The sequence below is a fragment of the Drosophila miranda genome, chromosome XL (genome assembly GCF_003369915.1).
Source record: "Drosophila miranda strain MSH22 chromosome XL, D.miranda_PacBio2.1, whole genome shotgun sequence".
In the NCBI taxonomy this organism is placed as follows: Eukaryota; Metazoa; Arthropoda; class Insecta; order Diptera; family Drosophilidae; genus Drosophila; species Drosophila miranda.
This window is the reverse complement of record NC_046673.1, coordinates 14,316,027-14,328,115: the sequence shown is the minus strand read 5'-3', so window position 1 is coordinate 14,328,115 and position 12,089 is coordinate 14,316,027. Positions and strand designations below refer to the sequence as shown.

General features: G+C 49.4%; 1 protein-coding gene across 2 annotated transcripts; it reads left to right on the top strand.

The window, feature by feature from the left end:
• Nucleotides 1–5,491: 5,491 nt before the first annotated feature.
• Nucleotides 5,492–8,593, top strand: LOC108164887 (segmentation protein Runt). 2 transcript variants are annotated; one of them, XM_017300838.2, is made up of 2 exons: nt 5,492–6,662; nt 6,946–8,593. In XM_017300838.2, the coding sequence occupies exons 1-2, from the start codon at nt 5,945–5,947 to the stop codon at nt 7,881–7,883; spliced, it is 1,656 nt and encodes a 551-aa protein (XP_017156327.1). In that variant the 5' UTR covers nt 5,492–5,944; the 3' UTR covers nt 7,884–8,593. The 2 variants fall into 2 exon arrangements, with proteins under 2 accessions (XP_017156327.1, XP_017156326.1); XM_017300837.2 differs by having other exon boundaries at nt 5,492–6,671.
• The last annotated feature ends 3,496 nt before the right edge of the window (nt 8,594–12,089 follow it).

Below are 12,089 nucleotides of genomic sequence, written 5' to 3'. Positions count from 1 at the left end.
TGTGTCCTTTGAGGAAAATGTGTACAAACATCACCAGTGTCCTTTGTTTTGCCCAGAAATAACACACCTCCAGCCTCCTTCGAGCGAGCCCCTCCATCAACAATGGAAATTCTTTAAAGGGATCTCTATTTTTTATGAAATTCTTGTTACAAATTGTGTTTGACATTGGTAACAATCGGGAATGATCATTAGGAATTTCAACGCTGGGCAGCTGCAGAGATCCTCTATGCAGCCTCCTCTCCAGCTCTAGATCTTTCTCTCTCGTTGGCTAATTGTCGCGGGCCCAAAAACAGGGGAAATGAGAGAGAGGGAAATGCGGCACGAGCAACAAAGAAAATATCACAGTATAGGAAAGAAAACAAAATGGTTATGGATCGTTATAAAGTAAATAAAACAGAAAGGCAGGATGAGGATGAGGATGAGGAGCCTTGAAATGTGTCCTACGACCAAAAATATGTAGGGCACACGATGGAACAGCTGCTCCACAGGACCAAGGAGTGGGGGCGAGAGTCCATGAAAGAGGTAGCATCCTTCCGTAGGGCCCTCTCCCTCTCCGATTCAGGGGCGTACGAGCAACCAATGGCTGGGGGGCGCGCGTCTAACCAAAAACACAATTTTGTGGGAGTGTCACCGCACCAACAAACGCACACACACCAAAGCAAATGCAAACAAAAAAACACAAAAAAAACACACACACAAAACCAAAAGAACGCACTCATTGCCCCCCACCCCCGTCTTTGGGCGATTCCACCACGAAACCAACCCCAAAAGAGACAGCAAAAAAAGGAAAGACAAAAAATCACTCAAACAGTCGTTTTCCAGTGTCGTCATGGTGTGTGCTGTCCGTGTGAAGGGTGGGGAGGGGGGGTGTGTAAGAGAGTGGTTTGCTGTGCTGTGCTGTGGTGTGGTGAGAATTTTTTTTCGCTCTCACTCACTCACACACTTGCACGCTGCCCGGTTGCTGGCCGGTGGACGGGGGTGAGTGAAACAATTGAAAAGGAGCGCGCGCGCTCTGTCGCTGCTGCCCGCCGTCGACGCAGCGCCAACCAAAACAACAAACCACAATTCACTTACACAGCGCCGCAGTCGCTGTCGCTGGTTGCTGCCGCCACCACTGCTGCTGCGCTGCTTTGGCTCCTGTTCCTGGTGCTGCAGCGCTGCCTCTGCCCTGTTACTGTTACTTTTACTCTGGCCGCTGCTGCTGCTGCTGCTGCTGCTCGCTGCGCAGTCGGCATTGAGGTGTTTTAAAAAATGGCTCTCGCAGAGGGGACTCGCAGCTGGTGGTGGGAGGCATTTCCCCTGCGCCACTGGAATTTCCACGGCTGTTGCTGCCATGAGTTTTTCCTTCGATTTTTCCTTTTGCAAATGCCGTGTCAGTGTTGCCTCGCTAACGGGAGCAGTCGGTGCTCAGTGCTCGGTGCGGAGCGGAGCAGGGGGGCGGAGCCAACGGACCAACACTCTTCCTCTCTCACTCACGCACATCGATCACTCACTGCTCTTCACGCTCGAATGCGTGGCCACACGCCGCATACTCTATTAATAAATCAACCCCCATGCCGCAGTGGTGGCGGCGATCCCTCCATTGGTTGGCGGAGCACGCGATCTCTCTCTCCCTCTCTCTCTCTCTCTCTCTTGGATTGGGGTGTGATCGATAGCTATAGCTAGGAAAGAGCGTGCTCTCTCTGCTTTGCATTGTGGATCTCTCTCGCTCTGTTGCAAGCGAGGATCGTCTGTGAAGGGACGGATCTAGCGAATCTTTTTGATTATCAGTTGCATGACCTGTGGGGAATGAGGTCAATTTACTCCCCAATACGATCTTCCCTGCGGTAAATAAACATTCTTTTAGGGGGGATGATCCTCACTTTTTTGCATTGGAATTGGCATATCTGTGTTTTGAAAACATTTGGTCATGTTTTTACATAAGAAAGATCCATCAAAATGTTTGGGTAGATCTCCGAATGATCTTGTTTTGCACATACATAGGTGAGAAACCATGTCCACATCCTTACTGTAACTGGCAGAAGTATCTTTTAAGCTGGCTCTCCAGCCTCTCATCAGATCCCAGATCCCTGGATCATCGCTTCAATTAAAGTTCAATAAAACGGGGCCCTAAACGAGTCCTCCCGCTAATCCGTTCATGGTGATCCCTGAACCTTCCCGCCTAATCCCGATCGAAAAAACGCGAAATCCTACCGAAAAACAGGTAGCGAGCTATGGGATATTTTTTGTGCGGATCGCGGATCACGGATCGCGGGTTTACGATGGCGAGGCGGCGGCTAATCGGCCAAAATATTTGCGGGGCGTGCTGGCTAATCCCGGCGATTGACTTTCGTAAGTAAAGGATTACGGATGGAGGTCGCGAGACTGCGATTTTGTGTGGTTTCGATACCTGATATCCATATTCTCTCAGGTAATACGTGCTCGATGTTTTCCCGATCTCTTGATTTTTTGCATTTGTGTGGGGACTACAAAAAATCCATAAAAAAAGGGTGCGTGTTTCCTTTGGGAGTGGCGTACAGCTCCTTGTACAGCTGCGCTCAGGGAAGAGGCCGGGAAAACAGGTAAGTGGCACGATCCTGTCGTGTCCTCCTGTCGCGCTGGAGGCGCGCGCACCAGCTTCTGTCGATCGTCGATCGATCAGCGGGCGCTGAATGGGCCACGACGAAGTTGTGGAAAAACGAGGAAAAACGCAGCGGGGTCCAGCACCCCGGACGAGCTACACGGAACCCAGAAGCGGCTGCCCAGTTTCGCCGGAAAAGTCGCGCTCTGACAGCGCGTCCTTGTCGCACGCTAAACGTTGAACGCCGAGAAGCTGTGGCAGTAACAGTAACCTGTGGCAGAGTCCGACGTCTGTGTGCCCCTCACAGCGAGCGGGCGCGCACGTACAAAAGCAGCGAAGTCGACGCCGCTGCCTGCCGGGAAAGCGGCAGCGATTTATTGGAAGGGAAGTGTGCTGACAGAGAGAAACAGAGAGAAAGAGAGTGAGACGGAGAGCGGCGACACTCGCGACATTTTGGTTGGCTCCGAAGCCGCAGCATCTTGACTCGTGGCTCCCCCCCAACACCACCCCGCCACCCGCCATCCCCCCTAGGAGCCAGCCACCAGCCACCAGAGTGCGATTCCTCATTGTGGTTGTACCGCGCTGGCCTCGTTTCAACGTTCTTTTGGGGCTCCGCAGATATTTTTTGTGGAATGTCCAGGCATTTGATTTGTCCGGCACAGCAGACAGAGGCGTAGCCCCGTCCCAGCAGGGGGAGTACCCCGGCTGATTCCAAGTATGACACTTCCGCTGGCATCGAATGGAATCGGATGCGATCAGAGATCACCGATCACAGATCACAGATCAGTTGAGCTCTCGAGCCTAAGCTGAACATGATCCAATCATCGAACGATCTGCGAGGGTGGCCCCGAAAACAGTGCGCAGATTGCGCCATTGAAGAGTACAAATATTTACATGTCTAATCGCCGGCTAATCGCCCCGATCAGCATTAGGATTAGGGCGATCTGGCAGGGCGCGGGCCCAGCAGATCGTTTAAGGCAAATTTAGATAGTATTCAGGAATGCATTGCCCCGACAATGGGTGTTAGTTGGATCGGCTGCAGATCGGATAGCTCTACTCTTTAGATCTCTGAGATTCGAGACTAAGGATCCGCAGATCTACTGATATTTGAAGAGAGAAATGTTGCATCGAATCATAGGAAAACATTGCACAAGAATGGGTGTTGGCCCAGTAATTTGATCTTGTCAGCAAATGAACAAGATCTTGAATATAAAACTAATTTGAAGAGATTAAAGGAATACCAGAAATGGGTTTTGTAGCGTCAATTTTTTTATTGAATATTTTGAGTGTATTTTTGAACGTGATCGTTGGCTTGATGAGGATTAATAAAAATGCGAATTAGGGGGCTTCCCCCCTTGTATATTTATATGTATATATATTGCAGGATAATTATATGATAGATAATGATATTTTCAACAATAATAATTGGCTGTAAGATCGCTGTAAAAATGTATATTTCTTTTCCATCAATATAATGTCTTAGATAGAAGTCTTTTGGGTGATTTGAAGATCAATTTAAGGATCAATATTCCCGTTCATATTTTTGATAATATTTCAATCCCTCTTAGACCATTTCCCTGCCAGATTATCCTTAGATGATGATAGTTTTCTCTACCCTCTGAAGTATTTCTGATCTACATAGACAGCTTGCGATTATGCGATGCGTGTCCCCTAATTGAGTCCTTAGGAGGACGCCCCTGACAGCCGACGGGCCCCCTCCCTGGCAGACGGCACAGACCGATGTGTGTGCTACCTGTGCCACCCTCTGTGGCACAGAGGGCGGCCCCCCTCCAACTGGGCCCCTGGACACCGCCGCAGGGTGCCAGCAGCAACACGCGCGCAGTAGGAACTGTTGCATTCTTGGGCAAGGAACAGAGCCGGACTGAGAGAGCGCTCCTTTGGCCGTGCGTTGAGGAAAAAACGAAGGAAAAACTGTGCGTTCCAGACCCACACCAGGACCCAGACCCGGACCCGGACCCGGACCGACCGCCCGTTGGCGGAAAGAGACACACAAATCCACAACAGACAGAGATGGGGAGAGAGAGATGGATGGATGGATGGATGGCTGGATGGATAGCAAGAGAGAGCGCACACAAATTTCTCCTGATTTTGTATTTTTTTCGTTTTTTCTTCCGTTGATTTTTATTTCCCCGACAATTTCTTTGTTGCGTTTTTTTTTTTTTGTTTTTTGTTTTCTTTTTGCGTTTTTCTTTTTCTGCTGCGCCTTGCCTTTCCAGTCGGTGCTCTCTCGCTCGCTCTCTCTTTCGGAGAGAGAGAAATAGCGCAATGGCCTCTCTCACTCGCACACCCTCTCTGGCAGATTTTTATTTTGCTTCCAATGTGGTTGTTGCTTTGCCTTTTTTATTTTCATTTTCAGTTTTCAGTTTTTTTTTTTATTTGGCCGCGCGCCCCTGGCCACAAGTAACAAGCAGCAGCAGTGGCAGCAACGAACGTCGGCAGCAGAGGCAGTGGCAGTGGCAGCAACAGCAACAGCAACAGCACGCCTCAGACATCTCCTTCCTCTCTGCCACTGTGTGTGTGTGTGTTTGTGTGTGTGTGCGCGAGTTGTATACCGCAATGGAAAAATGGGAAAATTTTTACTGTGGTTGTTGTTGCGGCAATGGTGGTTGCTTGATACCTGCCCCTTTTGTCTCGCAGACTGCCGCCGCCCTGCACCCTTAGTCCGCCACTGCCATCCGGCTGTATGTGTGTGTGTGCTCCGTGTGCGTGTGTATAGGTAAGCGAGCGAACCAACCAAACCACACGGCCAGGACAATGCCAGCGTGTGCGAAAGAGCAGGTCAGCAGCAGCAGCAGGCCGGCCGGCGGAGGTAGTGCGAGCGAGAGGGTGCGCTAGGTAGAAGGAGAGAGAGCGAGCTGCGTGGCAGAGGGCAGCGCTGCCAGCGGCGACAAGCGCATTCCACTTTAAATACTGGCAACGATCGCAGCAGAGAATCAGTTCACTCAGCGACTTTACCGTGTCGAGAACGCCCAGAGAAGAGACAGTCTTGAGAAAGAGAGAGAGAGAGAAAACAGTGAGAAGCGAGAATCGAGCATCGAGAGAAAGAGATTTACACACGTCGCGTCTTAGTTTTTTGCTTGAGAAACATTTCCCAAATGCAGCACTAAAGAAAAATCCCCGAAAAATACGAACGAAAACGGCACAACATTTATTTTTTTGCCAGTGAAAAACGCGTTTTTGCGAGAGCGGGCGGCCTTGCCAGCTCGCAAGAAAGTGCAGTGCGAAATCCCGTACACCCACCGCCCCACACCCACAAGGATTACAACTCTTGGATTACAACCACAGCAACAGCAGCAGGAGGAACAGGAGCGGGGTTTTTTTTTGTTGGAGAACAACCGAAAGATACAAGATACATTACCAAAGATGCATCTACCGAACGGTCCCACGATGGTAGCCAACAGCACCGCTGTGGCGCACACACAGGTCCTGGCAGCGGCAGCCGCAGCGGCCGTGGTCAATTCCGGCTCCAGCGGCGTTTCGGTGGCACAGAGCACGTCCCTGGCCAACACCAGCACCCACTCGGCCAGCAGCAGCACCGGCAGCTCCACGCCGGACATCAGCGCCACCGCCAACACCACCGCCAACAGCAGCAGCAGCGGCAACAGCAACAGCAACACCGCCAACAGCACAGCGAACAACGGCAGCAGCAACAGCAACTCGGCCAAGATGCCCAGCTCGATGACGGACATGTTTGCCAGCCTGCACGAGATGCTGCAGGAGTACCACGGCGAACTGGCCCAGACCGGCTCACCCTCGATCCTGTGCAGCGCCCTGCCCAACCATTGGCGCTCCAACAAGTCGCTGCCGGGGGCCTTCAAGGTGATCGCCCTGGACGATGTGCCCGACGGCACGCTGGTGTCGATCAAGTGCGGCAACGATGAGAACTACTGCGGGGAGCTGCGCAACTGCACCACGACGATGAAGAACCAGGTGGCCAAGTTCAACGATCTCCGGTTCGTGGGCCGCTCCGGCAGGGGCAAGTCCTTCACGCTGACCATCACGATTGCCACATATCCGGTGCAGATAGCCAGCTACAGCAAGGCCATCAAGGTGACGGTCGACGGGCCGCGGGAGCCAAGAAGTAAGCAAAGTGAGTTTTTTAGTTTCCATTACGTTTTCAGTTCAATCCAAATCCGTTCCCAAAAACCACCCACACACACCTCCCCTCACGATCCTCCACGGATCCTTCCGCATTTCAAAGTATTCGAGATCGTTGCGAATCCTTTTGGATTCAATCTTTATTGATTTCCTTTGATCTCCCACCAAAAACCTCTCCTCCCCCTTCCCTTTGGAAATTTTTACAAACTTTTCTTTTGTTTTATGTTCTTTACTGACTTTTTGTTTTGCTTTTCTGCTTTTTCCAGGCTATGGCTATCCACATCCCGGCGCCTTTAATCCCTTCATGCTGAATCCCGCCTGGCTGGACGCCGCCTACATGACCTACGGCTACGCGGACTACTTCCGGCACCAGGCCGCCGCCCAGGCAGCCGTGCACCATCCGGCCCTGTCCAAGGCCTCGCCCTCGAGCAGCTCCAGCATCGTGTCGCCCAGCGCCAGTGCCGCGGCTTCCAGTGGAGCTGGCAACGGGCCGGCGGGTCCTGCCGACTACCATCACGTGTCGCAGATCACGCCGCCACCGTCCGGGGCACCAACGGCCGCTGGCCAACCGGCTGCCATGATGCCCTCGCCGCCAGGAGCCGCTCCGGCAGCCGCCTACGCCATACCCCAGTTCCCGTTCAATCATGTGGCCGCAGCCGCAGCGGCCGCCGCCCAGCAGCAGCAGCAGCATCACGCCAAGTCCACGCCCCACGCCTTCCATCCGTACAACTTTGCCGCCGCCGCGGGTCTGCGCGCGCGCAATGCGGCAGCGGCTGTCCTGCACCACGGCGGAGACGCCACCGGCATCAGCCACATCAGTCCGGCCTCGTCGCGCCCCTCCAGCTCCTCGCCCACGCAGCAGCACGTCCTCCTCAAGCTGAACACCTCCATCGAGACGAGCTCCATCCACGAGCAGTCCGCCTCCGACGCCGACTCCGACGACGAGCAGATCGACGTGGTCAAGTCCGAGTACGACCTGGACAAGTCCATCGACTCCAGCCGCAGCTCTCCCCTCGCCCAGCACATCTCCGTGCCCCTCCGCATGCGCTGCGACCTCAAGGCACCCTCGGCCCTGAAGCCCCTCTTCCACGAGAGCGCGGCGGCGGCCACAAACCGACAGGCTTCGCCGGAGACCACGCTGCCGGCGGCCACCAAGCTGAAGAATTCCGCTGTCCAGCAGAAGACCGTGTGGAGGCCCTACTAAGGAGGCAAGCAGCAAGCAGCAGGAGAAAGCAGGCGGATCAGAATCAGGATCCCCGACAAAAGTGATATTGGCAAGAGTGGAGCGGAAAGGGCAGCGGAATGGAACGGAACGGAAGCAGCGCTGAGCGGCAAGCAAACAAAAATTGTGATATAGTGATGTAAGTTAGACGGCAGGCCTCCGGCGGGCAAACGGAGAGGAAGCGGAACAAGAACCAGAACCAGAACCCAGGATCACAGACAGCAGAGAGGATTAGGAGAGTTGGTGCATCGAGCTCCGACGTAGTTTTATGCTCGATTCATAAAATCGTAGGCCGAGTTCGTGAACCAACACTGGCTGACTGGTGTTGCACAACCAAAAAAAAAAAGGAAGAACGCAAAGAATTTCCCGAGATCTTCCCGAGCGGCAAGATCTCTAACGAAAACCTAACGAAAACCAAAACCCAAAGCCGACAGAAACGCAAAGAACGATAAAAAGTAACATAGCGATAGAGAGAAAAACACTTTAGTTCAATTCCTAAACGACTCGAAACATTTATTATTTGTAAATTATTTTTTATTTTCACTTTATACACACCACTTACCACACACCGCCCCTTCCTAGCCACCACAAAATATTGTACATAGATATAGAGCATTTTTTTTTTTGAGGAAACATATATTTTTTTGTGGATAATTCGAATTTAGCTATTGGATAATTCCTAAGTTTATCTAGTGATGTAAGTGAACAGAACTTTTTTTTGTCTAGACTTAAGTTTTAGCGCGAAAAAAAAAACATCTAACACAAACGAATTTCCCCCAAAACCAAATAAAACAGAAAAAACAAAAATCACACACAAAAATTATTTACAAAAAACATTTGGATTGTCTTTTTCATTAATTCTTTTTCAGGAATTCAGTTTCTTCCATTATTGCAGTGAAATTTTCATAAAAGGGAGTTTGTGAATGGAAGGATTTTTGAAAATTTGTGTCTTCTATTATAAAATAATAATACTGGATGATTTCCTACTATAGAGTGAGGTTTTATCCTCACTCAATTTAAGAGCCTTATACCTTGCTGGGATTTCTGTTCCATCAGCTGTCGTCAAATATGGAATGTTAATATTGTTTTAAAATCTGATTTTCAGTATTTTATTTTAAAGCTTAATGCTTCGATTTTTTCTTAAATAATAGTACTTTTTCTTTTTGTTATTCCAAAAGTTTTTTAATGAGAAGTTTTCCTCTTATTCCAATTCGAAGTTCCAATTTAGAGGCCTACATATTCGAAATTTTTTGAGCTTATTTTTTTTTTCGTTGAAAAAATTATTTAAATTAAATTTGTGTAGATCTTAAAAAATCCTCTGGATCAAAACAGATATTTTTTTTTTGAAATTTTTAAAGCTATTACAAAATATTTTGGCCCTACCTTGCGTTTGTTTTGGGTCATTCTTTGTAAGTCTAACACAAACCTCTACCAAAACACTCAGAAAATGAATTAATTTTGTACTCACTCCCCTTTCCCATTAGTTGGCAGAGTTAGCCTTATCACAGACGGACGGCAGACAACGGAAGGCGATATAAAAAAGTGATTGAAAGTGGTCAAGAATTGGCCGCAAATTGAGAAATTCCACAATTGAATTATTAGCTGTGGAACCACTACTTGATGACGGCAGCTGCCATTGTGGGAATACCTCTGATCGAAAGATCACTTGAACCTTATCTCTAGAGTGTCCGCTACTTATTGATAGCGGGCCCAACTGTGGTGGTCTGTGGGGGTCTGTGGTCTGGGGAAACTCCAAAAAAGTGAACTGGCCCCCAGGCACGTTCCACGGGAGATCTTTGTCAATCGAATCGATTTGGCTATCTGTACAAAAACACTACGTGGTGTGGTGTTCCGGGCTGAGGGCAGATAAGGCGGCGTTAGAGTCGGGGAACCTCTTCGGCTGGTGGTCCTCTCTAATGCGCGACGAAGGTCATCCTGGTAACCGCAGGACGTAGCCAGAAACCAAATTGATGGCAATTAATGCGGATTATTAGTGATTATGGGCACTGGGACACGGCCGACGCAGCGTGTACTTTTCGACAATTGTCGCGCTAATTGGCCCAAAGCGAACTCAACTCAATTCTGTGTGTCGACACGGCACCAGCAGTGCAACATCCTCGGGTACACGGACTCCACGGCGGGCCCAACCGCAGCGCGATTTGTCGGTGCCATTAACCGCACAGTCGATAGCCGGGCATCGAGCATCGAGCATCAAGCATCGTTCATCGGGCACGCCTCATTAGGGGATCGCTGGCCAAGGTGTTGACCAAAGAATCGAGTCGGTCGAGTTGTCTCCTCAAGGCCAAATGGACACATGCTGACCTTCACTTCGATTGGTCAAGGCAGCCACACAAAAGTGCAATTTTGACGCTCAATTTGGTGACAAGGCAATGGGGTTTCTCACTTGGTGTGGTCCTGAATGGCATGTCCTGGTGGGTGGGGAAGATACCAAGACAAAGATTGGAAGTCTATGAAGCAATGGAAAGAGCACTTTCTTTGGGTAATGAATAGAGGGCTTTTATAATCTGATGAATATTTATAAATTATAATTTGTATTTCCAAGAAAGAATAAACTTTATCTTGCTGAAGAATGATGAGAAGAGTCGTCGCATTTGAATGGACAATGATGGGGAAACACTCCCTAACTATGAGGATAAAAACAGCTCTCAGCCAAGGACTCTTCTGTGAGTGTGAAGGAGTGGTCCTCTCACTCAATAAGAGCGGGAATTCCAAGGACTTTAGCGCCTGCTGAATCGAACAGAATGTGCGATTGAACTGGTAAAAATTTCGAATATTTTCGGGTCGGAAAACCCATTTTGCGGGACGGAAGAAATAGTGGGGTCAACCCATAATGATACCAAAAATACATTTGAGCCCCCCCCCCCAGCTCTACCTCCACTTTGCCACTTGCATTTTCGCATTTAATCAATGGAAAATTTACATTTTCACAATGTGTTTTACACTTTTCTCCATGTTTTTGCCCCGGCTTCGAGTTGGTTGTTGCTTTTTGTTGGTCGGGGGGCTCTCTTGATTTCCCTGCTGTTTTTCTTTACATTTTGTTGCTGTTGTTGTCTGTAGAGGGTGGGCGGGGGGGGGAGGTGTGTGGTGGGGTGGCGCCCCTTTTGTGAAATGCGGCGCGTGGAAAACTATTTGGCTATTTGTTGTTGCTTCATTTGGCGCTGCTGCTGTTGCCACCGACTGAGGTTGACTCTCTGATTGTTGGCGGTTTGGGGCATGCAGCGGGCCAAAGCCAAAAAATGCCTACGCCGGCACACGCACACAGACACACACCCACACACACACAGACAGAGATGCAAACAGTACACAGATACTCGGTACAGATACAAAGATAGACGAAACCGCGCGGCGCTCGGAACGAAAACGAATCGAAAACGCAGCGGAAACAACACAAAATACAAGAAAGAAAATAATCAGTTTCAAAGACTCAATCAATGGATACCCTATGAAATAAATTACTATATGATATAGTCACTCGATCCTTTGAAGAGAGACATGAAAGTGAGTGAAAGTAGTGCAGTTTTTTTTGAGCCAAAAAGGGGTTCCCTGGAAGTTATATCTGCCGGAATAGCTGATGTTTTGAGAGCTTTTCCATCACGATTTTCAAAAAATAAATAGGTTTTCCCATAAATAAATCGATTATCTATAGGATTGGATTTTATGAAAACATTTTGTACAATTTTTTAAATCGAAAATAGGTCCACAATTGCAAGGGGTATGATCGGGTTCATTCGCTGCGCTGCAATCATAATACCCCCCCTCTCGTTAATCCCAGGGTATTACAATCAGGCCGGAGAATGGAGAAGAACCAGCAGATGGGGCGTAGGAGGAGTGGGAGGAGGAGTAGGAGTTGGGGAGGAGAGAAATGAGCCGAAAATATAAAAATGGCCAATGCAAATGGAAAATGGTTGGCCAGAAATTACAAAGAGCTGTGTGTGTGTGCGTTTGTGTGTGTGTGGGGCTGCACAGAGAGGTGAAAGAACTGAATGGAGCCCCCGTTCCGTTCTCCCAATCGTACTGGCCGCCCCTCCAATTTCACCGAACAAATTACAAACGAAATGAGCCGCGTTTCGATTCTGTTTTTTTTTTTGTTCTTTTATACGACGAGCACTAATACCCTGGCTGAAGAGTATTCTAGCCTTCCTTAGATGCTTGGAACGAATAAAATAT

Bases quoted from the DNA above. Each gene is read 5' to 3' on its own strand.
- LOC108164887 (XM_017300837.2), top strand. From the start codon at position 5,945: ATGCATCTACCGAACGGTCCCACGATGGTAGCCAACAGCACCGCTGTG. The intron at 6,672-6,945 runs GTGAGTTTTTTA...TGCTTTTTCCAG, and splicing joins GGAGCCAAGAAGTAAGCAAA to GCTATGGCTATCCACATCCC.